The 25,927-nt window shown below is 42.1% G+C and overlaps 1 protein-coding gene across 2 annotated transcripts; it reads left to right on the top strand.

The window, feature by feature from the left end:
• The first annotated feature begins 14,259 nt into the window (after positions 1 to 14,259).
• LOC121779832 (dolichyl-diphosphooligosaccharide--protein glycosyltransferase subunit STT3A-like) lies at positions 14,260 to 25,721 on the top strand. 2 transcript variants are annotated; one of them, XM_042177276.1, is made up of 23 exons: positions 14,260 to 14,450; positions 14,636 to 14,698; positions 16,132 to 16,187; positions 16,290 to 16,361; positions 16,546 to 16,651; positions 16,763 to 16,813; positions 17,327 to 17,422; positions 17,566 to 17,625; positions 17,717 to 17,830; positions 18,882 to 18,968; positions 20,281 to 20,384; positions 20,630 to 20,725; positions 21,541 to 21,661; positions 21,777 to 21,857; positions 21,943 to 22,074; positions 22,160 to 22,375; positions 22,871 to 23,014; positions 24,157 to 24,343; positions 24,419 to 24,516; positions 24,758 to 24,837; positions 24,915 to 25,002; positions 25,157 to 25,246; positions 25,340 to 25,721. In XM_042177276.1, exons 1-23 carry the CDS (start codon positions 14,334 to 14,336, stop codon positions 25,397 to 25,399), a joined length of 2,319 nt encoding a protein of 772 aa, XP_042033210.1. In that variant the 5' UTR covers positions 14,260 to 14,333; the 3' UTR covers positions 25,400 to 25,721. The 2 variants fall into 2 exon arrangements, with proteins under 2 accessions (XP_042033210.1, XP_042033208.1); XM_042177274.1 differs by having other exon boundaries at positions 25,331 to 25,721.
• Positions 25,722 to 25,927: the final 206 nt, after the last annotated feature.

Genomic DNA, 25,927 nt, shown 5'->3' with positions numbered 1-25,927 from the left:
GATTTACATCACCGTCAACTTGATTAACCCACACTCTTTTTAGCCGTTTCTGCCTTCTGCGCCAACATGATCAGTTTGGCCTTGCTGCCTTGGTAAATCGGCATTCCTGCACAATTAACACTCGCTTTCTGCGTAAAACTGATCAAGTAGCCTACATTTTACCCTCTAAATCAATGCATGAAATAGGCCTTATCAAACTGCTCACACTTAAAATATACTTGTCCTCAAGTATAAAGAAAAAGAAAAGAAAAAGAGAAGGCAGATTTCAGGCATGGTTTCTCGTTTCAAGAAAGTAAAAGAAGAAGAAAAACACAAGACTCAAAACATAGACAGATATTCACATAGATGCATAAAACCGAATAAACTTCCAACAATCATACCCGAGGTCGAGGTCAATCCATTTGCCAGCAGCTTATGTTTCCACCCTTTCACGTTCACTTGATCAAGGTGTCAGTTCGTCAAGATAGCTCAAATTTAAACCAACTGTTGGATTCACTCAGTCACTCATTTCTCACCAGAGATGTTAGGACTGTTCACTCAGTAATTGTTGCACATTTAATACCTCGAATCGGACTGCACAAGATAGTTCCTTAAGGTCTTTGTTATGGTTGTAACGGGACTTAGGGTTGTAATGTGTTTAGGTAAAGTCCTAACTCACTTGATCAACCTAACCTTTTTACATGATCAACCTGGCTAATTCACTTGATCAACCTGGCTACCCATTTTTTTCGGCCCTTCTATCACTATCCCCTTTTTTTTGAAATAATCCATCTCTCTACCCCTTTTTCTCATGTGTTTATAAAATGTAAAAATTTGGGTTTAAGGTTTCAAAAGACGGGTAAAGTGTATACAGGCTCAACTTGGTTTACTAAGGGGTGTGCCTTGTTTGATGAGGCGGGTTTGTGAAAGAAAAATAAATAATTGGCTCAAATGTTGAAGTCCTAATGCCTTTAGTCCCCACTACTTGTGCAATTTTCATCTAAATATCAAAAAGCAGCCTATCATTTTTTTTGTAAAAATAGTAGAAAGTGTTCTACTTTGGCTTGTAGCTCACATTTTAGAGAGGCTTCACAGAAGGATTTAAATTGAGCATTTCCATCATACTTACGTCATCCAAACTGATCAAGTTGAGCAATTACGTTTTCAAACGTAAACATGTTGTATCCTTTTTCTAACTCTTCCCCAAGCATTCATATCTTTCATTTACCAAATTCCATACATACTGTCCTAATTAATTATGTCTGTCTGTTTGTTTTTTTTTTATTTATTTTAAAATTTGACATGTTTGATTTCAATTAGGCTAACCCTCCCCCTCCCACTGCATATTAGCTCCCCCTCGAGCGACTTGATGAAGTGGAAAAAGGGTTAGGCAACGGCACAGGTATAACAAAAACTAAGTAAAACTTCTCACACTTAGACCAGACACTGAGCTAAGTGGGAGATAGTGCTCCAAATCAAAATCATGCTGAAAAAACAAGAATAACAAGAATAAAACAAAAATACTCAGGCAATAAAAGGAACACGAAATCCATAAACTTCTCACACTTAGACCAGTCACTGGGCTAAGTGTGAAATGGATAAAAACATATAATTACAGACCAAAAATAAAAATAAAACAGAAAGTGTTTGAAAACTGAAATGAGCTGGGTAAGATGGTATACTATTTCCTCCTTGATGGCTGGGCAGGGTGAGTAGAGGTTGGCCTGGTAGGAGCAGTGGCATGCCTTCCTTGAGGGGAACGAGTAGCTGGAGGTGGTGGGTGCCTTGTGTTCGGTTGTCGCGCTAGGGCACTGGCTAGATCACGCACTGCCTCCAGCATCCTCTCCATGACAGTCCCAATCCTGTTCATCTGCACCAGATGGGCTTGAGAGTTCTCCACTAGCTGCGCCATCATCTGCTCCATGCGCAGCTTCCAATCGGCGTCTCTCTGGTAACCTCATCTGTCTGCTCTACCCTCGGGGTGGCCATTATCGCTAGCTGGGGGCCTTGATGCTTGCTCGGGCTGGCTGGGCGTTCAGGTTGCCTCTGCCTTGCTTCTAGTTGGCCCCTTGACTGCTCCCGCTGGCCTAGAGTGTAGAAGTTAAATCTCCCCTGTCAGCCTTTCTCCAGCACCTGTATTATGAAAAAGTAATCCAAGTCAAACAGTTCAGGGGAGGGCAACGGAGAGGGCGTCTAACACTCTCTTGATTCTCTAGATTCCAATTCTTCCTCAGGTAGGCGCCAAGGAGATGGCACACGTTCAGGTGGCGAGCCGGGCGGGTAGCTATTTGATTGATTAAGTAGGCCAACCAGAATCCCAGGTGGACCTTCCACTGGTCCTTCATGCACCACATAAAATAAAGCTCAGCCAGAGTAATCATGGCAGTGGTGTTGGCTTGGCCCAAGAGATTGCAGCCAAGGTAGACTTGAGCTAGGCGGAGGGCAGGGTCTGCAATATGATTCCCCCGGGACTCAGATGCCTTGAACGCTGGAGCTCGGTCGTGGCTGAGGGCTTTCCAGACTGCTTGCTGGTCAAAATCGGCCTTCTTGTTTGGGAGGCCTATGTCGCGCCCGAACCATTCTCCATTGGCCACCTGATTGTTTGTATAGAGTCTCATTCGAATGGAGAACTCGTTAAGGCTCATGTGCTGCGGGCGGCCAAACACCCTAAATCTGATGCTCTGGGCATCGAGGTCGGTTTCTCCAGTAAACCGGAATGAGGTAAAGAACTCCTTGGCTAGGACTTCGGGGACAGGGTTTTCATCGATATCCAGCAGCCACTCGAAGCCTATTCCGGTGATATACTCTGTGAATTTCTCCTCGACCCCTATCTTTTCCAGGGTGGGCTGGTAGAGCTTCTTCCCTGATTTGAGCCGCTTCTACTTGGTGACCCTTTGATTTACCTCCTCTTGCCACTTCTGGTTATCAAATTCAAGCATCCGATTGAGGAGATCCGCGGTCAAGATCACAGACTTTTTAGAGTAGTTCACAGCAGGGGCTGGCTCAGGCCTCCCCATGCTTCGCTTGGACGTCCTGGTCCAACGCAGCTCACGCTCTCCGATCTCACTGCCCTCTTCATCATCACGTGGCAGTGGGGCGGCTGGTTGGTCAGCACCCCGAAGGACTATCACCTGGCCGAAAGGGCGTGGTCTCTTTGAGGACGGCTGGGCTAGTTCCTTTCCTTTCCTTTCCTCTTCCTTTCCATCTTGACATGTCTGTCATCAACAACCTCTTCTTCATCAATAAGGTGACGCATACGTCGCGGCCTACGAAGTAATTGTCCCTCCCCCCCTTCGAGGCATGGCTCATCATCGAGCGTACGCAGGAAGTTCCAGTCGGCCCCCCTGCTCTGAAGAAATATGTCGCTGGGGAGGGGCTGACGGACCTCCATGTCGTCCTCAATATCTACCACTTCAATCGGATTTGGCTCTTGGGTGTGGTCGGAGTTAGAGCCTCCGCCACTCAATGGTGACGGGATATTGAAGGCATGGGTGCCTTCTTCTTCTCTAGGGCTAGCTCGACCAGTCTCCTCGACTGGCATCTCGACGTCTGCCCCTCCAGCGTCGAGGTAGGTATGGCAGTGTCCTCGGCTGGATAAGCAATAGGCTGCTCCACATCCTCCCCCTTCTCTATAACTTCTGGGTCTCCCGCCGGTACAGTATCTCCACTGTAGTTATCTACTATATCCATTGGGTTGGATATGGGCTTGTGGGATTTAGGGGAGGGAGGCGGACTTTGTGTTTTGGGGAGAGATGCTGGGATTTGGGCTTCGGGTGTAGGAACGGGATTTCTAGATCTGGGAAAAACCAGATTTGCTCTTAGGTGGGCGAAAGCCGTCGCGGCGAGGAGCCTTTCTAGTTGCGCTGAAAACTGCGGATCTACTGTAGGAAAGGGTGGGGTGGAGCGGCGGTGCTAGGGTTTATAGGCGGCGCCGCCGAGGCTGGGACAGAAGTCCGTCGTCCACTGCCGCTGGTACCGGAACCGACGTTCTTTGAGGAGGTAGCTTGGTCGCTGGCTCCGTTCTTCTTCATTTTGCTGGTAGTTGTGGATTTTCTGTTGAAATCGGTGGCGATTTGGGCTAGGGTTCCTGCGATTTGAGAGAGAGAAAAAACTGAGAGAGAAATTTGGGTACGGTTAGCGTGTGAGGGAAAAAGTGAAGGACGTTTCAGCCCCCTTTAATTTGAAAAAATGACTGTTGGCTTCCCCACGACACTTCATATATTAGACGCGTTAGCAATCAAGCGCGCCTTTTCATTTTCCTGTGTTGATCAAGCCACTGCATTTAGACCTCAAAACACACCCAGGATCCAACTGATCAAGTGGACAAGTCAATCTAGATGAATACTCAAATAATAATCACTCGATCAGTTTACCTTCTTTATATAACTTTAATAAGGAAAAACATATTTACACTAAGTTACTAAGGAGTTGACTGAGTGCCTTTAGGACGTCACTTGATCAGTTTATAAATTTTTAAATCCACAGTTGGCTCGATCAAGCAGACTACCTAAAGGTACCCAGTTACTCCTTTTACCTGCGATCACTGGAGAGATTCAGGTATAAGTAGTGGAATTTCTTTCACTACGCACACCTCACTTCTGTCTCTGTAAGGCTTCACCCGATGGCCATTCACCAAGAAGGAAGACGAATCAGGGTCACTTCCTTGGAGTTCGATTGCTTCATTTGCACGTATGGCCACAATGGTATAGGGGCCTGCCCACCTTGACCTCAGCTTTCCCGGCATCAGTTTGAGTCTTGACTGGAAAAGCAACACCTTCTGCCCCACCTTAAGCTCATTCCTTCGGAGATTCTTGTCATGCCACATCTTCGTTCTTTCTTTGTACCACATGGCTGAATCATACGCATCGAGGTAAAGCTCTTCAAGCTCCTGCAGCTGTAATTTCCTCTCTTTAGTGCAGGCCTCTGCGTTCTAGTTCATCTCCTTAATAGCCCAGAAGGCTTGATGCTCAATCCCCACTGGTAGATGGCACATCTTCCCAAATACCAGTTGGTAAGGGGACATTCCGATCGGGATTTTGAAGGCGGTCATGTATGCCCAGAGAGGGTCCTCCAGTTGGCGGCTCCAGTCCTTCCTCGTTGGGTTCATTGTCTTTTCTAAGATCGTCTTGATCTCCCGGTTGGACACTTCAGCTTGGCCATTCGACTGGGGGTGGTAGGGTGTAGACAGTCGGTAGTGGACGCCGTATTTTTTCATCAGAGCTTCGATGGTCCGATTGACGAAATGAGTGCCTTGATCAGAGATGATGACCTGCGGTACCCCGTACCGGGTAAAGATATTTGACTTCAAAAATTTGGCTACCTCCTTGGACTCACAGGTCTTGGTTGCCTTGGCCTCGATCCACTTGGACACAGAATCTACCGCCACCAAGACGTATAGATTCCCCTCAGATGATGGGAATGGTCCCATGAAATCCATCCCCCAAACGTCGAAGATCTCGCAGACTATCACGGGACCTGCGGCACTTCATCTCTCGCCGAGATTCCTCCAGTCAGTTGGCATCGTGAGCATCTCTTGCAGAATTCATAGGCATCTTTATGAATGGAGGGCCAATAAAACCCGCTGTCAAGCACCTTCCTCGCTGTTTTCTTAGGACCGAAATGACCGCCACAAGCTAGTGTGTGGCAGTGGACCAGTACGTCCTCTTGTTCCCACTCGGGTATACAGCGGCGGATGACTTGATCAGCTCCCATCTTCCACAAGTAAGGATCATCCCAATAGAAGTAGCGGGAGTCGTTTTTGATTTTCTGCTTAACTATTCTCATGACCTCAGTACTCGTGGGTAGTTCGCCTGTCACCAGATAATTGGTTATATCAGCAAACAATGGCTCCCCTCTCTGCTGGGTCTCCTTCCTCTCAGCTAGGTTGATCAACTCAAGGCTGGACTTGACCAGGTACAGATGTTCTTCAGGAAATGCATCAGAAATGGCTTCCTCATTGTCCTATTGCATGATTCGGTTCAGGTGATTAGCCACTCTATTCTCCGAGCCCTTCTTGTCGACTGCCTCCCAGTCAAACTCTTGTAGAAGGAGTACCCATCTAATCAAGCGAGGCTTCGACTCTTTTTTTGCTAGGAGGTATTTGGTAGCCGCGTGGTCTGTGTAGACAATCACTTTTGAACCCAACAAGTAGGGTCTGAATTTCTCGAAGGCGTAAACCACCGACAACATCTCCTTCTCTGTAGTATCATAATTCTTCTGCGCTTGATTGAGAGTCTTCGAAGCGTAGAATATCACGTGGCTTTTCCCATCGATCTTTTGGCCTAGCACCGCCCCTACTGCATAATCGCTTGCGTCGCACATCACCTTGAAGTGGTGACTCCAGTCGGGGGCGTGGATGATTGGCGCACTGATCATTTTGTAGCAGCCTCGTCAAGGGCTGGGCAATCCTTGCAAAATCTTTTATGAAGCGTCTGTAAAAGCCCGCATGGCCCAGGAAAGCCCAGATTTCCTTCTGATTAGTGGGGTATGGAAGTTTCGCAATAACAACCACCTTGGCTTGATCAACTTCAATCCCTCTGCTTGACACAACATGGCCCAGTACGATGCCCTCAGTCACCATGAAGTGGCATTTCTCAAAGTTCAAGACCAGGTCCTTTTGTCGGCATCTCTCCAGCACTCTGTTCAGGCTATGGAGCCCTTGCTCAAACGTGTCCCCATAGACGATAAAATCGTCCATGAAGATCTCAATACAATCTTCTAACAAGTCGGAGAAGATGCTCATCATGCATCTCTGGAAGGTCCCTGGGGCATTGCAGAGTCCGAACGGCATCCTTCTGTAAGTGTAGGTGCCGAAGGGGCATGTAAATGTTGTCTTCTCTTGATCATCTGGGTTCACATCAATTTGGAAGTAGCCACTATACCCATCAAGGAAGCTGAAATATTGCTTCCCGGCCAATCTCTCAAGCATTTGGTCAATGAATGACAGTGGGAAATGATCCTTCTTCGTGGCCGCATTCAGCTTCATATAGTTTATGCACATCCTCCATCCAGTGACGGGCCTTGCTGGAATCAACTCGTTTTTCTCGTTCTTCACCACTTGGATTGCACCCTTCTTTGGCACCATATGAACTGGACTGACCCAGTTGCTATCCGGAATGGAGTATATAATTCCGATGGAGACCAGCTTGACTATCTCCTTGAGCACTTTCTCCCTCATGTTAGGGTTGAGCTTGCGTTGCTGGTCACGGTGGGGCTTTGCCCTTTCCTCTAGCCGGATGTGGTGCATGCATAAGTCTGGGCTAATTCCCACCAAATCCATCAACTTCCACCCGATTGCCTTCTGATTGCGCCTCAGTACCTCCAGCAATTGCTTTTCCTGCCCCTGGGTCAACTGATTGTTGATGATTACTGGAAGCGTTTCATTCTCCCCCAGATAGGCGTACTTCAAATGTGTTGGAAACAGCTTCTATTCTTTTGCGGTTGTGGGTAATTCAGTAGGCAGAGGGTTCTCTTCCGCTTCTCTTCTCAGTGGGGTGCCTTGAGCATGCAGCTTCTCGAGGCTTGACAATTGAGTGATCTCGCTTAACCCAGTTGGCCGCGGTCGCTCGCAAAAATCTATCACCGCTTTCACGATGGCTTGATCATCCATCTCGCCCACTTTCATAGCATCGTACCAGTCAGCGATTTCCTTCTCAACCTCTTCGTCTGCTGCGGAGTCGGTGAATTACCTCTGTAGGAACTCCTCTTCGAGATACTCTTGCACCAGAGGCTCAGTTACGTCCATCGAGAACACGTTCTCACTGTCCGTCGGCCTTTTCATTGCTTCGTCAATGTTGAAAATGAATTTCTCTCATTTGAAGTCCAAACTGATCGTCACATTGCGGACGTCAATTATAGTGCTGGCTGTGGACAGGAACGGCCTTCCCAATAAAACTCCACTATACTCCTTCGTTGCTGGCTCTGTCATTTTGATGACGAAGAAGTCGGTTGGGTACATGAAATTGTTCATCTTAACTATCACATCTTCGAGAATTCCCTCGGGGTGAATGCAAGACCTGTCGACTAGCTGTATCATGATGTTGGTGTCGACGAGCTTAGCCTCTCCCAGCTTCTTGTATATGGAATACGGCAATACATTGATAGACGCCCCTAGATCGCACATTGCGTGCCCCACTTGAATGCCTCTAATCGAGATTGGGAGTGTGAACATCCCTGGGTCGGTCTTCTTTGATGGGAGGTCACTCTGCTGGATCACTGCAGAGACATTCTCCTATGTAATCATTCTTCCTTCTTCATTGACCTTTCCCGCCAGGTAGTCCTTAACAAACTTGTTGATAGAGGGCATCTTCAACGCCGTCAGGAGTGGCACTTTGACTTCCACGTCCTAAAATAAGCTGGCCACATCAATCGTTGCATCCCTCTTCCTTGTAATCATCCCGCGGTAGGGGTAGGGTTTGGTCTTCTCCGTTCCTTCGCCTTGACCTTCTCCTGAGGTATCGCCGCATACCTTCCATTTTCCCTTATCTCTTCCTCCAGCAGCTTGATCATGGAAGCTGGACTCTACTTCTTCTTCGCGGCCATGTCCAGATGTAGATACTGGGGAACTTGCAGGTGGAGTGGGCTTTGATACACCTTTCCTGACCTCAAGGAGACCTCGCCGATGTTCTCCCGCCCAGTGGGCTGCACCGTGGCTGGGATCTTTCCTTCATTCCCTCTCAGCTCCCCCAGTGACATGGCAACTTTAGAGAGTTGCTTTGTAAGCATATCCAGAGCTGCCCTCTGCTCTTTTTGCACCTCCTTCATTTCACGCATCGCATCATTCTGATGGTGCGGAACCATAGCCTCTCCAGGACCTTCATTCGGGTGCCTGTTGTATCTCTGATTTGAAGGTCCTCCACCGTGGCTGGGCTGAGGGTAGTCTGACGGCCCATAATGATCAGATTGATACTGGGGCTGATGGTATGGTTGGTTCCCTTGGTGCAGTTGGTTCCCTCTTTGATGCGGCAGAATGTAGCTCACCATTTGATTGTTCGGTTGTCTCCCGGAGTTGCTTGACTGGGGGCCTTGATGTATGTATCCCCAATTTCCCTCTTGTTGTCTGCCTGACCAGTTGGGTTGACTTCTGCTGGACCAGTTACCCTGGGGTCCGCCTGACCAGTTGTCTTGACCACCTTGCCCTCTGTTTCCTCCGGTGTTTGGTCTTTCTTGAATTCGAGCAGGCCAATTGGGCTGCCATTCGGAGGGTTGTGTCTGCTGAATAGATGGTTGAAGCGGTTGTCTTTGGCTCTGATCAGTCCACCTGAAATTTGGATAATCTCTCCATGGAGCATCCCTCTGTTTTCTCTGGATCCAGTGGCCATCCGGGCTCCAATGGCCGACAGCGTTTACTTGATTCGGAGTTTCTGGCTCAGGAGAAAACTCGCAGTAGTAATAATGGTGCTCTTCCGGAGGTGGTGGCACATACGTCTTCTCCTTAGAGGTTGGAGGTAGAGGTGCTCTGGCCTTCTCCACGGCTTCTAGCAGCTTTTTCTCCATTTGCTCAAATCGAGCCTCCAACTTCTCGTTGCTTCGCGCTTCTGCTGCGTGCACCTCTCCTCTTCTGTACTGGACTCGGGAGGTCTCATAGGATCTTTTTGCTTCGATCAACCTCTCTAGAATATTCTTTGCTTGACTGAACGGGGTTTTGGATAAATCCCCTTGGGCAGCTAGATTGAGGTCGTTTTTGCTGTCCACAGTCAACCCACCATAAAAGGTTGAATAGAACTCCCGCTCTCCCATTTTGTGATTAGGACACGCTTGCAGCAGTCCCTGGAATCTGTCCCAATATTGCCCTAGAGGCTCATCGTACTCCTCCCTCGCCTCTGTAATTTCTCTCTTCAAGGCACTTGTCTTTGATGTTGGGAATAAGCGGTCTAGGAAGATCATGCGGAACTCGCCTCAGGTTCTAATCGAGCTTTCTGGCAGCCTTCTCAACCAGATTCCTGCATCACCCTTCAAAACGAAGGGTATCGCCCTTGAGCCTGTAATTTTCTGATGTGGATCCAGCTGGTACTGGTTGAATGTCACAATATCTGCAAAATTCCTCCAAAAAGGCATAAGGGCATTCCTTCGGAAATTCATAGAAATTTGACAACACCGCGAGCACCCCCGATTTGACTGCAATTGCCCGTATTCCTGGAGTAACTGTGATGGCATGAGTGGGCTCCTTCTCGTCATGAGCGTGTAGGGAGCCAATTCCTCAATCGTTGTCTACGACGACCATCTTTGCTTCTGCTTCTTCGAGTAATGGTATTTCCTATTTAACTGGCGTGGACAACTCTCCTTCTTCCTCACTGGTCAGTTGCTCAATAGTAGATGACGATGCAGCTGCTGCTACCGTGACTCTGTAGCGAGTGGTTACTACACCGGCCTCCTGGACTCGCCACTGAGCGTTTGTATTTCTGTAAATGAGAGGATGATTCCAGTGTCCTGCGCGGTGGTACCTTCTCATGAAAAGAAGGAAAAACAAAATAAAAGCAAGAAACAAAACTATTTACACCTATGCATTAAACACATCCATGTAATAACACTATGCTTCCCCGGCAACGGCGCCATTTGGTGGAAGAAGAAGATTTCGCGAATCAAGTTATATGAAAAAATAACCGACCGGTTGGATCAGTTTGCAAATGTCGTTAAGACTTGATCAAGGCGCTTCTCTCTCTCACAAAAATATTTATAACTCCCTAACATGCAATCTACTTTTAACAGTAAAGCAGCAAGTACGGAGTCGATCCCACAGAGAAACTGGTGCGCTGAGTGTGTGTTTAGTGAACAGGGTTTGGCTGCGGCCACGCTTTAAGTTGGGAGTTTTAAACTACTGGATTAAACTAGGTAAAATGTAACTATCTACTTGATCAAGGAACATATCATGCTGAAAACCGTAAAATGATCAGGTAAGCGACAGACTTAAAATGACTTAGCTACTTTAACATGCTACGAATCTACGAAACACTTTTCCATTCAACATTATGCAAGCTCAAACTTTGGATCTGGGTATTTAAGACTAAACTGAGCTCAAACAGTCAACAAGATTTCCGAAAACAAACAACTTTGATTTAAAACAGAACTAAGAACAGATCTTGGAAAATGCGGAACACAAAACAAAAGCGATCGTTTTCAACTACTATAACAAATGCGAAAGTTAACTAAGTAACTAGAACGGAAATGGAAGAAAGCTATAAATCCGAGAGGTCCTCGGTCAGATCTCTCTGTCGCGCTCCCTTCTACTCTCTAGTTTACCATTCTAACTCTCTACTCGAAAACAAAACTAAAACTATTGATAAATGAAAATAAACCGGAGAAGAAAGAAGATCCAGAAAAAGATAAAAAACTGCCAAAAAGCCCTCATGCTATGGCGATGCACCCTCTATTTATAGGCTCTTCGTAACAACCTCCAGTTGTGATAACAAATTTGGCAGCGAATCTTCGTCCTTGCTAGAATTGAGCGTCTTATCCGTCGATACGTGTCCCCTTTTCTGTTTCACCGTGGTCCTTGGATAACTGATTGAGGATCGCTTTCCAGCGCATCGGCTATACGTGCCCTCTTTCTGTTTTGCAGTGGTCCCCCGGCTAACTGCTTGACTGTCAACTTGATCAACCCACACTCTTTTAACCTTTTCCACCTTCCGTGCCAGCATGATCAGTTTGGCCTTGCTGCCTTGGTCAAGCGGCATTCCTGCACAATTAACACTCGCTTTCCGCGTAAAAATGATCAAGTAGCCTATATTTTACCTTCTAAATCAATGCATGAAATAGGCCTTATCACTACCCATAATCAACCAAACCCTGCATACCACTCAAACACCCAAAACTACCAGCAGAACCCTCAAAGCCAGTATAACCCTTACCACCAGCAAGGACCCAGCCAATTCCAGAACCCCAACTGGCCGAGAAGGTCAATGGAAGATATGATGGGGGAAATGCTCACCTCCCAGCAGAACATGATGAATAAGATGCAGTCAAGCAAAAGGCTAATATGGATGCAAAAACCATCCCAGGTGGCAACCTCGGTAGGTGAAATGAGGGGGAACTCAAGGAAACTTCCATCTACAGTCCATATACCGGAGAAGGCAAACGTAAGCAAAATCACGCTACGGTCCGACACAACGTACAAGGGGCCCGAAATAAAGAGACCGGTGGGAGAACCAAGTATGAAAGGTGAGGGAATTCCAACTCAAGGAAGAGAGGCTGGACGGTCAGAAAAGGAGATCTTGAAAAATGGAAGGGAAGCTCAAGTGACAGAGCAAGTTCAAATTGGAGGGGAACCAAGCGGAGTTGAGAGGAAGGAAATCCAACTACCTAGGAGGAGAGGCTGTGAGAAAGCAGGGTCCTAACTCTATACAATAGAGTTTAGTAGAAAGTCAAAATCATCGAGAATTAAGAAATAAAATACTCTTTTCTCGAAACCCTAGCAGCCGCTAGGGTGATATTTTCGCAATTGATCTCCGTTCTACAAGTGCTCCGATCAGTCGATAAGCCTCAAGGGCTTATCATCTGGTGCGTTCATTGAGCTCTCTTCTCCCACCACGGACCGATGACGAATGGATCACCATCTTCGACGGATCTTCCGCCACCACAGTCTCTCACAGTTGCGTAACTCACGGAGGAACCCTAGATATGAGAACACGATATGTCGGGCAAGATAAGAAACTGATGTCCATCCAGTTCGACTTGGAGACGTTTACGCACTGCCAGGACACATATATCAGAAAGATCGAGGATAGCTTGGCTCTCCTAATCAACGCCAGTTTGACGCGTAAGCATGACTAACCGGACGGGGAGATCATGGCCTCCTATCGCTGACGGCTGCCCCAGTCAGTCGTTCGCCCTCCTCCTGGTGTCGAGTTAGAACCGCTGCCGAATGTTAAACTAGAGGCACCACGTTTTAATGGTGAGAACACGACCGATTAGATCCGCAAACCGATTGGATCCGCAAGATTCAACGCTTTTACAACCATCACTACACCCCACTCCAAGATAGGATTTATCTAACGTGTATCTGTTTGATCATCCGACATCCAGTTGGCTGACTTACTGGGAGGATAACTGCAAGAACAATGGATGAGATGATTTTCTGCTGGCGGTTAAACATCGCTTTGACCCAGATCTGTACGTGGATTTCGTGGGCTGTTTAGCCACGCTCGTACAAACTACCACAGTCGAGACCTACCAAACGGAATTCAAGGATATTATGCAACGGACCTCAAACGTAGGCGAGGATACCCTAATCTCGCTCTTTGTTAGGATCCGCTGAAGCAAGAGTTACTGACCAAACTGCCCTCATCCCTCATGGGGACGTTTACCCTCGCTAAGCAACTCACGACATGCCAGCGGTTGGGCACGGGCAAGATTGGGCAGCAGCGACCGACCTGGTCAGACCGAGATAACCGCAACCGCCCTTCAGCCGCCCCTGCTTTGACGACCGGTCCTGCCCCGCGCACAAACGTGGCCTCCGCCAAAACCAGGAATTCCGGTGGTGAGGATTACGGTGGAGGAACGTGCGGAACGGACCTGCAAGGGTCTATGTTGGTGGTGCCCGGAGAAGTTGTTACGATCTTACGCCGCGATCGACCTATCGTAGCTCGTCACTGCCGAACTCAATGACTTCTTCGCGGTCGGCTGCCGAACTCCGTGACTTCTTCGCGGTCGGCCTATCTTAGCTCGTCACTGCCGAGCTCAGTGACCTCTTCTCGGTCTTCATCTCTTAGTTCGGCGTTGCCGAACTCAGCGATAAAACGCCGATCTCAACACTTGAATGATCAATAGAATGGATTGCATTAACAATGATAATGTTCTACAATCGAATAAGAAGCAAAGAGGAGCTCGCGATCCACGATCGGAGCTTAACAAACATACAACTCACAATATTCACGACAATTCAAAAGAAGAACAACTACGGCTATTTATACTCACTGCATCTTAGCTCGCTTCCTTCTCATTGGCTAGCAACACGTCACTGCTCTCTTCTTATTGGCTGATGCATTTCCTAACTAACGCCATGTCATCAACTAACACAATATTGCATGCGCATGTCCCTTGCTTACGTTGCATGCATGTTTATATTAATGCATGCAACAGAAGTATAGCCGCGAGCATGTGTGTAGCAAGATGTTGTAGAAGTAGATATCATATAGACACTCAGATTTGGAGCTAGCTCCGAAATATTCACTATGAACCTTTTTGAGATTAGGAGATCTAAAAGAAAAAATAAGGAATTTTTATAGTAATATCTAAAGTAAATGTATTGAACCAATCATCTGAGGACAAATGTGCGTGGTGAAGTCATATTTGTGTCCTGTGTAAAGTCAATACTCAAAAACCCGCCTTCACTCTCATTCTCTCACTCAACAGCGTCGATGGCCGCCCAGGAGACTTCTCAATCCGCTACTTTCCGCCACGCATTCGGAAATGTGCTCTCCTTTGCCGTTCTGTTACTGATCGGCGTTATGGCTTTCTCGATCCGTCTATTCTCAGTAAATCCTACTCCTTTGTCTGCGTCCACTCATTCATGCGCATTTGTGTAAATTCATAAATTTGATCGATCGAACCCTAAGTGTAAAGTGCATATTCGTTAATTTCTAGTGTATGAGCTGAATCGACGATTTATATCTTCTAATTTTGATTTTTGATTTTTTGTTTTAATTTTTTTTCTGCGCAGGTGATAAAGTATGAGAGTGTGATTCATGAATTCGATCCTTATTTCAATTACAGAGTGACGCAGGTTAGTGTGGTGTTTTTTTTATGAAATTTATGGTATTCTTCATGATTAATTTGTGTAAGAAAATGAATTTGCTTCTTTCCTTGTTTCATTGTGACGTGTTTTGAGTGGGAGAATTTTGACGTAAAGGAAAAGTTACTTACACTACAACTTGCCAAATGGGTTTAATGTCTGCATTTGGTACGATATCAACATGATAAACAAAATTGTGTAGGTCTATAAAAGTTCAGTTTTTATTTTTTGTCATTCTCAATGGAATTCAAATGCAAATCACCATTCATGTAATGTGGTGTGTTTCTAAAACCCATGGGTCGAGTGATAAACTGTACTCCCTCCGTCCCACCCTAAGGGGAGCGTCCTTTTTGGCACGGGATTTTATGTAGTGTTGTTGTGAGTTAAGTGGATAGGAGATAGAGTACGAGTGAGAGAAAGTAGAGAATGCTGTTTCTATTTTAAGAAATGTGTCATTTAAGGTGGGATATCCTAAAAAGGAAAATGTGTCACTTAGAGAGGGACGGAGGGTGTACTTTGTAGGAAGATTCAAATGAATAGAACTTATTAATGCGTTATATTGGTCGGATTAGTTCAAAAATAATAAGTTCTCACATTTTTTGTTAATAATTTCCATAAGCTGCTCATATAATGGTTCTTGGCTATCTTGGTGGTAGAAATAGCATATTTGTCTCATGGGGGTGCTTTTCTCTTGTATTTCCATCTCATGTTTGATATGGCACTCAGGTTTCTAAAGATCTAAAAACCCTTAAAATTGGTCAATTGAAATAGTAGTAGGAGATGTCTTATCGTAAGTTCCTAACATGTGATGTATCCTGTAGGGTACAAGTTTTGGGATAATATAATTGCAATTAACCAAAAAGTATAAGAAAGTTGGATGCATTTATACTGACATTGAAAAAACACGCTTAACCCTAAAGGGAGTTCGAAAACAGAAATGCTGATTTGGAGAGCAGAGCAATGAGCGTAAGAGAAAAGTATAGTATATGATCTGTATGTGGAAGAGAGATGGCTTTCATTATGTTCAAGAAACTTGGTTTTGACCCCGTCTCCTCCAAATATGAACTCAATATGAATATGACAACGACATACACTGAAAAGTTAAAACAATAGCGTAGCCCAGATCATGTCTGCGAGGTTGATGTGCTAGGCCAACCTTTGAATTGGTAAACTTAAACTTTTCATCTTTTTTCTCTATAAATTTGGTTATCTAAGTTCTCTGAGGACACCATTGCATCAAGTTGTATTTTTATACGTGTTGTAACTTAAGTCAGTTTCAACCTCTTCACAGCATAGAAGACTGACCATCTTTTGTATTACATAGTGTTTTGTCTTCTATATGTCAAATCTAAATTTCCTACCCTTCTTTGGATTTTGATGTCTGCATGAAGCAAAATTTAGTGACATAAGCTTGATGATTACAGTTTCTTACAAAAAGTGGAGTATATGACTTCTGGAATTGGTTTGATGACCGAACATGGTAATTTCCGTTATTTGCAACACCTAGTTTGTGTTTTGTGGGAAAATTTTATGATTGTGCCCTTTTTTTGCTGTATTGACATTATTTTGAAATCTTGGCAAGGTATCCTCTTGGACGTGTGATTGGGGGAACTGTATACCCTGGGCTTACACTAACTGCGGGTACTTTATGGTGGTATGGATTACATATTTTGGCTCTCTTTAAATAACAATATATCCTTAAGAGAAGCTTTAGTTTATGCGGTTATTTCTATTGACAATTATTTAGTTGTTCGATTTTCATCAAACCATTTTTAACACCTTCCTTGTTTTTCTTATAATCCTGTTTCACTAATTGATCTGTTTAAATTTATTGGCAGGATACTGAACTCCATTAATATTCCTCTATCAGTCGAAACTGTTTGTGTATTTACAGCTCCTGTATTTTCTGCCTTTGCTTCATGGGCCACATACCTTCTAACTAAGGTTCTTTATAAATCTATTGCCTCTCTTCTTGTGGCTGCTGCCTAGGCTGATGGACTTTACCAGGGAATCTTTATTGGACACGTTTTTTGATGAGGTATATGTTTTTTCTAGGAAATTAAAGGTGCTGGTGCTGGCTTGACTGCTGCAGCTCTTCTGGCCATGGTATTATGTTTTCAATTTCTTTGTTTAGTTATTTTGTGTATATCCGGAACACATTATCTTTTATTTTAGCTTTTGCAATAAGCACATCATACAGTCTTGTACTATTTTTATGTTCTGTAATTGCTTCCCATGCGTATGTAAATGATTTTAGCCCTGATTTAAAACTTGTGATGGTTCAATTAACCTGTACTTAATGTGGTAAAAGCAGTTGCATTCAGTATCCATTGAAGAGAAAACTTACTAAAGTGAGGTCATGTAATAGGGCAGCAGAATAGCATCAAAGTTTAAGGTATACAAATCTAGCTTGGTTAAGTAATTCTAACATTAGGTCATGTAAATGTAATAGGGCATCAGTATAGCATCAAAGTGTACTTATTTCCAATTCCACTTATCAGAGGCTATGATGCAAATTAATTGGCAATAACAAAAAATCAGTTGCTTAGGTATGACAATCACCTTCTTTCGTCTCTTCCTTTGTTTTGTTTCGAGATATCCTTATTTCTCTTCTTGCAGGTGCCATCATATATATCTAGATCTGTGGCTGGGAGCTATGACAATGAAGCAGTTGCAATATTTGCTTTGATCTTCACTTTCTATCTATATATAAAGGTGAGATATCAATCTGTGTTGTTTCTGAATTACTAGTGTTCTCCTGACAAAGAATTTATTTTCACGAATACTAGAGCACCTGATATTCGTACTTCTGCGAGCTAATTTGGAATCATGAGTCGATTTATATTCATTCACTGCAGACGTTGAACACTGGATCACTTTTTTATGCTACACTAAATGCAATCGCATACTTTTACATGGTACGTGTTTTGCTGAAGTTTTCGCTCTCCTCTTTTCAGCTATTGTTTCAGGCTCAATGACAGTGTTCATGTTGTTCATATATCATTTCAGGTTTGCTCCTGGGGAGGGTACACCTTTATTATAAATCTCATCCCAATGCATGTGCTGCTATGCATAGTAACTGGTCGCTATTCTCCACGCCTCTACATTGCTTATGCCCCTCTTGTAAGTATTTTGTGTATCTGTACTTGTAGCAAATTGTTTATGAATGATTTGGTAATTGTGATGAATGGGTTCTTATTAGCCAGAATTTAAACGCTGTGATGATTAGATAACCCTTTTATACCTTACAAAAGGTAAGGATGTTTGCCAGAGAATCGTTAAACATTACTTTGGAAAGAAGAGATTTGTCTCATCTAGAGCTTCTTCTCTAATTTTGTTAATCCTTTCATTAGATATCCCAATAAAATAAAATGCTAACCCTTCTCCATGGCTGAATAGCTAATGGTTGATCTCGGTATTTTCAGAGTTGTACTGGTAAGCACGGCCGGAGAATCATGGCAGACCACTTTGTAGATCTCTATTTTACCAGGCTATCATGATTTCCTTATCTAATGTAAATGTGTAGATGAGAAATGGAAATTATTGATTCAGGCTCTAGAGATGATGAAAAACTGACTCTTTATATTAGGCTCTTGAGTTGATTTATGGTGTCTTCTTAAATCAAATTCAAACATTGTAGGGAAACAGAGGAAAACAAGTTGAACTTGGCTCATAATCAATCTAGTTTTTTTCTTTTTCTTTTAGATAATGTTTCACCAAATAAAATGCCAACTAATCTAAACTTTTGGAGGGATTTAAATTATTTGTCAAACACATAAGTTTTCATCCCATTCCTCGTGACTATCATATGATGATATGAAATTTAATTTCTGGTCTCTCTCAAAGTGTCTAGGATCCTTTATTATAAGATGTTTAGGGTAAAAACTTGAGAGATACGATTAAGGCCATGTGATTTTGGATACATAAATAAACTTGAAAACTACCAATTAGAATGACTCATTTTTTTCTGGGAAATTCCTCTTTCCCGTCCCTTCCATAACACTTTGCCTGCTTTAGAGGTGGCCGGACCTGTAACAATGCTCCTGATGATTACCAAAAAATGATATGAAGCACATGTTTTTTTTTCTGTGGCCTTACTGGAGATATACTTTATATTTGTTTTTTTTCCTTGTCTATCATTTTTTTCACCAACACCATAAATTTCTGTATCCAGGTCGTCTTGGGAACATTACTAGCAGCTTTGGTGCCTGTTGTTGGTTTTAATGCTGTCATGACATCTGAACATTTTGCTTCATTCTTGGTTAGCTGTCCAATTTCTAAATCTCTGTTGCAATTATGTCTGACGAGTAGTTTTCTTGTGTTTTTCACCCTGATACCTGATGTCTTTTCATGCTGGAAGTCTGCAACATGCTTCAAATCTGCATATGAGCTTTTCGAATTCCAGAGTTTGCAGAATCCATTGTCTTGCTATCTACTGCTGGACTACGTGCCTTTTTTAGACTGATGTAGAATGACGAATGTATAATATTGCTTACTTGAGTTATAACTTGTGAGGTCTTTTTCTTCCACTGTTTGACATATAATTGTTATTTCTGATGTTGGACATAAGAACTGCAGTTAGAGTAAAGGGGAAATATAGTATATGTCGTAGTTGCAACTCAATGTTGATAAAGTTAAATTATCAGGACTTAGAACCTCATGTTGGCTCTTTCTGTGCTTTTCTGTGGAACTGGGATTTCCTTCCGAATTTAACTATAAGAGAGATATGAAGTGGAATTTGGGAATTTACTGTTAAGTCCTTAAGGGAGAAATTATATAAAGTGTGAAACAGAACTTTCTTGCCCATATACCATTAGCGGTATCATGGTTTCTGAAAGAAGCAAATAACTCTAGGAAGGGCAAGGGATGCTTTATTAGTTCCAGGACATAAAAAAAAGCTTTAGAAGTAAACATTTATCAACAATTGAGGTTTGAACCTGAATATTATATAGATTCCAGGAAAGTATCAGAAACCCTTACTCTACAAAATTTCCACGATGCCTTTATTATCAGCAGCTGGGCCGCACAAATGAGTCAACAATATCTTTGGGTGTTCCCTCTCTTTCTTCTTCATGCATAAGTTTATTAAGTCTTAGAAAATCAAGACGTATACCAAGATTTGTAAATGTTACTATTTGTTTTCTATATCTGGCATATGCATCAGTTTCTAGATTAATATCCCCAAAATATATTGGAAAATATTGAAGGAATTGAAGGTTTTCTTTTACTGGTTTGATCCCCTATTTGAGTGTGGTGTCATTCTCGCTTAACCAAGCTTCCTATTTGTTCTGTTTGTTTTAGACAAAAAATAGGTTATCTTGTTAATACATTTTGAAAGTTAAACCATCTTGATTACAGATGAATGTATGTCAATTGTCTTGAGAATGACTTCGCCTCTTGATATGAAGTTTATACTTTTGCTGTGGATGTGCTTCTTCACAAATCACAAGTCATACTAGTGATTGAAATGTTTCACATGGTTTTATTAGTTGTATTACTGTAAGTGGCAGCATATCTTAGACACTAGCCCTGTTTCTCAGATTATTAAGCAATGGTTCTTCTGACAATTATAGGTCTTTATCATAATACATGTTGTGGCACTTGTCTATTATATCAAAGGAATTCTGACCCCGCAAATGTTCAAAGTAGCTGTTACTCTGGTTGTATCAGTTGGGATGTAAGTCTCTTCTCTAAATTATACTTTATCGCTAATGTTTGTAACAGCATGAGAAATATGAAGCATCATATCTAACCACCCTTTTTCTATTTTCTCCTGTTCTCTATTACTTATGTGCATTCCATTCCTCTATAGTAGAATGTGACTGGGTTTTGGTGTGAAAAATTCTGTTCTTTTTTTATAGGACAGTTTGTAGACTTGGACTTTTTTTGCCAAGTCACTTAATTATTGTTTCTCATGTTCAGGGTTTTGTGTGTTGCTGTATTGGCTGTGCTAATAGCATTGGTAGCATCCAGCCCAACAAAAGGCTGGAGTGGACGAAGTCTGAGTCTACTTGATCCGTAAGTTGCTCTGTATGTGTGGTATGCTATTTATTGCTCAAATCATGCATGGTAAATGGCTTTACAAACTAAAAGATACCTGTTTATCTGTATAAGAAGTATGCTGGCTTTTAAAGCCGTTCTTTTTGACTTGTGACCTATTCTAACTTCTAAAATATTGTTATCATCTAGTGAGTTCATCAAAACATAGGGAGTATATCTTTTCATCAATATTTATTTCCAAGATCTGTTTCCAGCTTTGTCCTGTTGAATTGACTTCAGTAATATATAAGCACCATTGGCTGATGTTTCTTCTCTAAGATTAGGAGAAAAATCATACTATTATTTTGGCTGACTGCCAGCTTCAGCTTGCATCCATCAACAACTAAACAAAGCAAACTAAAAGTTAATTGCTAGCTGTAAAATAACTTGCAGACATAACATTTCCATCTTCCAGTAATGCAAGGCACATAAAATTGTATTGGTATGAAAATTCACACTTAGTAGATTTTGGTGCAATAAAACTTCCTCCTAAAGCCATGCTCTTATTCTGTATGTAAAACTTAAAACCATAACTTCTATATTCAGATTCCTGTTTCAAAAGGTCTTATTGTGAAAACTGAAAAGTAAGTCTGAGGTGAAAGATCCCAATAATATTTTTTTACAAATGTTTTGGCTCAGAATTATTGTTATTGCTATTAATTATCTTTTGGCTCTTTTCTCCCGTTTAAATTGGAGACAGAACCTATGCAAGCAAACTTTATTTCTTTTGTTATCATTTCTGTAACTGTTATGAATATATTTTTGGCTGTTTATCCTATGTAAATGGAGAACAGAACCTATGCAAGCAAGTACATACCAATCATTGCAAGCGTCAGTGAACATCAGCCCCCTACTTGGCCATCTTACTTTATGGACATCAATGTTTTAGCATTTTTGGTTCCCGCTGGTATTATTGTAAGTTCTCAATTATTTGTTCTCTTGGAAAGCTTAACTGACGTGATGTTTCGGTTCCTCCCCTTTTTACTTAAATACTAATACTAATTATAATAATCTGTGTTGGAATATGCAGGCATGCTTTTTGCCATTGTCTGATGCAAGCTCCTTTGCAGTTCTCTATATTGTTACATCAGTATATTTTTCAGGGGTCATGGTATGCATAGTTGAGACATACCTCAATCACGACGTTGTTTTACTTTCTGCTCCCAAACTAAATTACTTAAGTTACAATGTGGTAGGTGCGCCTAATGCTCGTACTAGCTCCAGCAGCTTGTATAATGTCTGGTATTGCCCTTTCTGAAGCTTTTGACGTATTTACTAGATCAATTAAATTCCACTTGGTTGGTACAACACAAAACCCCCAAGACAATGTAAGTGAGTTCATTTTGCAAATGAATCAAGTGATTGGTATAGCCTGTAAGTAAACTAGGATGAAAATTTTCTGATCTACACAAGGCAGGGGATGCCACCAAAGTTACTCAAAACGATGTGAAGTCTGAGAAAAGTGAGGACACAGTAAAGGAACGATCTTCAAGGAAAAGTAAAAAGGACAAGGAAAACATAGAGAAACCGTCTCTTGTATCCCGAGTTGAAAAGAGGCTTTTGGTCTTGCCCTTGGAGACTTCAGTGATGGCTGTTTTCTTACTTGTCTTGCTTGGAGCATTTTATGTGGTATGCATATGATGTATTGCTGAGCAATTATATTTTCACTATATGTTTCTGCAATGTGTAAGGTGTCTATGGGATTATGGTTGTAAGAGGAATTTGTTGCTGATCTGTTTTGTCTTTTGTGATTATTGCTTCGTTACATACTCCCTCCGTTTCTAGGAACTTTTGAAATGGCACGGGTTTTACTACAAAATTGGTACAGTAAGAGAGGGATAGAAGGAAAAAGTGTGTTAGTGGAAAATGGGTCCCACCTCATAGAGAGAAAGAAGTATCCTAAAATAGAAAGTTTCTATTAGAAAACGGACCAAAATGGAACTAATTTCTATTTTTAGGAAACGGAGGGAGTATTATCTTTGTCATCTGTGTATTTAGCCTAGTTGAATGAAACTCAAAATTGTGTAAATATATTCTTAGTTATCATGATGTCAAATTGTGCTAGACCCTTTCTCATTGTTGCGTATACTATTTTCAAATAATTAAGAATAATTATTGTTGTAGGTTCATTGTGTCTGGGCTGCAGCAGAGGCTTATTCTGCTCCATCAATTGTTTTAACCTCTCGTTCTCATGATGGTCTCCATGTCTTTGATGACTTCAGAGAGGCATATGCTTGGTTGAGCCATAACACTGAGGTGGATGATAAAGTAAGTTGTTAGGCTGCCTCTTGATTTCTTTCATGCCAATTACAAGTTCTCACTTTATCCTTTTGTTGGTTATGCAATTCTTTGTTTTCTATTTACTTTTCAAGGTTAGGTGTGTGAGCGTGTGTACATCTGTAACTGTGGCTGTGCATATATATGAACATATGTCGCTGAAGCTTATGCAGGGCATCAAATCCTAGAATCCAACTCGAAATCACCCTAACCATTAATTAGTTGACTATAAAAATGGCAGCAGAAAAAGATTAGGCAATTATAGGAGCACAGTGCATCTAGTGTTGAAATGCTCCACTATCACTTGTCAACAGTACTGGTGTTTATAGGACTATTTATGTTGCTTGTTACCTTTGTTTTAAATTCAAACTGCATTTCTTAACTTCACTAGTCTCAACCTAGACATTTACTATCCCTTATCACTGTAGTAAAAAATGGTTATGATTCACTTGATCGTGCGGATTAATCACGTGAAATCATTTAATTAGTTTCAGATTCTGAATTACCAGGGTATTTTGGCAAGAGTGGCTAGAATTTATACACTCCATCCCTTAGTGTGTAGATAAGTGAAAAAATGATACATGTGTGTAGATAAGTTGAAAAATGGGCCAACATTTGTTTTAATAAATGTTACTACCTCCGTCCACAAAAAATAGACTAGTTTTACCATTTTGGACCGTCCACCAAAATTAGGCTAGTTTCTAAATATGTAAAGTTTTTAACATTTAAATACTTACTAATAATGTCACAATCCACTAACACTACTTCTCTCTTACTTTTATCCCCTTCTCTCTTACTTTTATCCCCTCTCTCTTAGTTTAAATGCTCAAAATCAAAATGATAGGGACTCAAAGCCACTAATGAAGTAAAATTTTAGCAGTCATTATCCTCTCTTGTTCTATTTGAGGTTCTGAACCTGGCAGTGCCTGGACTAGTACAACATATGTCTATGTTCACGCCTTGCCACTTCACACAAAATGCCCTGACCCTTTTTCTTGATGACTTCAGATTGTTTCAGCACGAAACAATACCAATTTCTGTTTGCAGAGCTTTTCTGGGACAAATAATGAGCGTTTTATTACAAACTAGGAAACAAGCTTATTGGTCTTCTTGCTGCTGCTATTTTGGTCCAGGTTGCATCTTGGTGGGACTACGGTTACCAAACAACTGCTATGGCTAACCGTACAGTTATTGTTGATAATAATACATGGAACAACACACATATTGCAACTGTTGGTACTGCAATGTCATCTCCAGAAAAGGCAGCTTGGGATATTTTCAACTCGTTGGATGTAAAATATGTTTTGGTTGTTTTCGGAGGTTGTCTTCATTACTTGTCAGAGAGTTTTCTTAATCAAGGAGAATATTATCCTGACAGCTGTCTCTTTATCTCAGGTCTTGTTGGATATCCCAGTGATGACATTAACAAGTTTCTGTGGATGGTTCGGATTGGTGGAGGTGTGTTTCCTCACATCAAGGAACCTGACTATTTGGTGAGTAGTTGATAGCAGCATTCTGTTTTTTTAATGTAATTATTTGTTTGTACCGATTATGTCTCTAGTCATTGTACTGGCTGATTTTGTCAATCCGGTGTAATTTCTCGTCTTTCTTCATAATTCCAGTATCAGCTAATGTGCAGTGTGTGTGGTTTTGTCTAGATATGGAGTTTTTTTCCATTCAGGACTTTATCCGATGTCATGTTTGTATACCTAATTCTATGCTGGCATTGAACAGAGAGACGGTCAGTACCGGATTGATTCTCAAGCTACTCCAACCATGCTCAACTCCCTCATGTACAAACTTTCATATTTCAGGTGCGTATTTATCGGTCTTATATATGGATCTCTCCTACCACATAAAAATTGCCATATGATTTTGTTTTGTCTTGTAGGTTTGTAGAGACAGATGGTAGAGGGTATGACAGGGTTAGGAACACTGAAATCGGGAAAAAGCATTTCAAACTCACTCACTTTGAAGAGGTAAAAGTTCCGTTCTCACAAAATTTTACTATAGTTTCCTATGATGATAGTTTAGACGACTAGACATTCATACTAGTTTTGCAGCTCTATCTTGTTGGTGTCATTGTGTAGCTCTCTAATATCTTATTTCTCCGTGTATGTGTCTCGTGTTAAGGTCTTCACCACTCATCACTGGATGGTTCGGATATACAAATTGAAGTCGCCCAGGAATAGAATCCGTGGGAAAACCAAGAGATCCAAATCGGTATACAATGCCACACTTATGTTCAATAAATAATAAGTGACTGCAATATCGAAACTTAATCATCACTGACTGACTTATGCCAAGTCCTTGCAGAAATCTGGCACTTCACCTAGCTCGAAAAGAAGTACAAGGAAGAGGAACCCCTGGCAGTAAGTACTATAATGGGTAAATGACTTTGATCTTCAATATCGAGAAGAGAATCAGAAGACAAGGTGATCGATTGAGATTTTGTGGTCTCTTACGTCCAGATATTGTAGACTACTCAATCAATGAGCAAAATTTAGAACAAATTTTGACTTCAATATTAGCAAATGAGGCTGTTGACTGTACAAGAAAATTGATTCAGAATATTATTGCAGAACTGTGAAACATGTAATCTAAATATAGCTGTTTTAGGTCTGAGCCTTCTATTTGCTGCTACTGCTACAACTTGCACATGATTATAGCTAATAACGATAACAATTTATTTTTGAAATTTTATTTTGAGTAAAGGCCAAAAATGATCCTAAACATATACGATTTTACGATTTTGGTCTTGAACACTATCTTTTGAATTATTTTGTCCATCACATTTGAAAATGGGCCGGATTTAGTCCCTTTTTGACAAAACCATTTAAAAGTAACGGTCAACAACGATTTAAAGTATTTTGACTAAATTAGAGGTTTAATTAGAATATTTTA

This window comes from Salvia splendens, chromosome 19 (genome assembly GCF_004379255.2).
Source record: "Salvia splendens isolate huo1 chromosome 19, SspV2, whole genome shotgun sequence".
Taxonomy (NCBI): Eukaryota; Viridiplantae; Streptophyta; class Magnoliopsida; order Lamiales; family Lamiaceae; genus Salvia; species Salvia splendens.
This window is presented reverse-complemented; position numbering and strand designations above follow the sequence as displayed.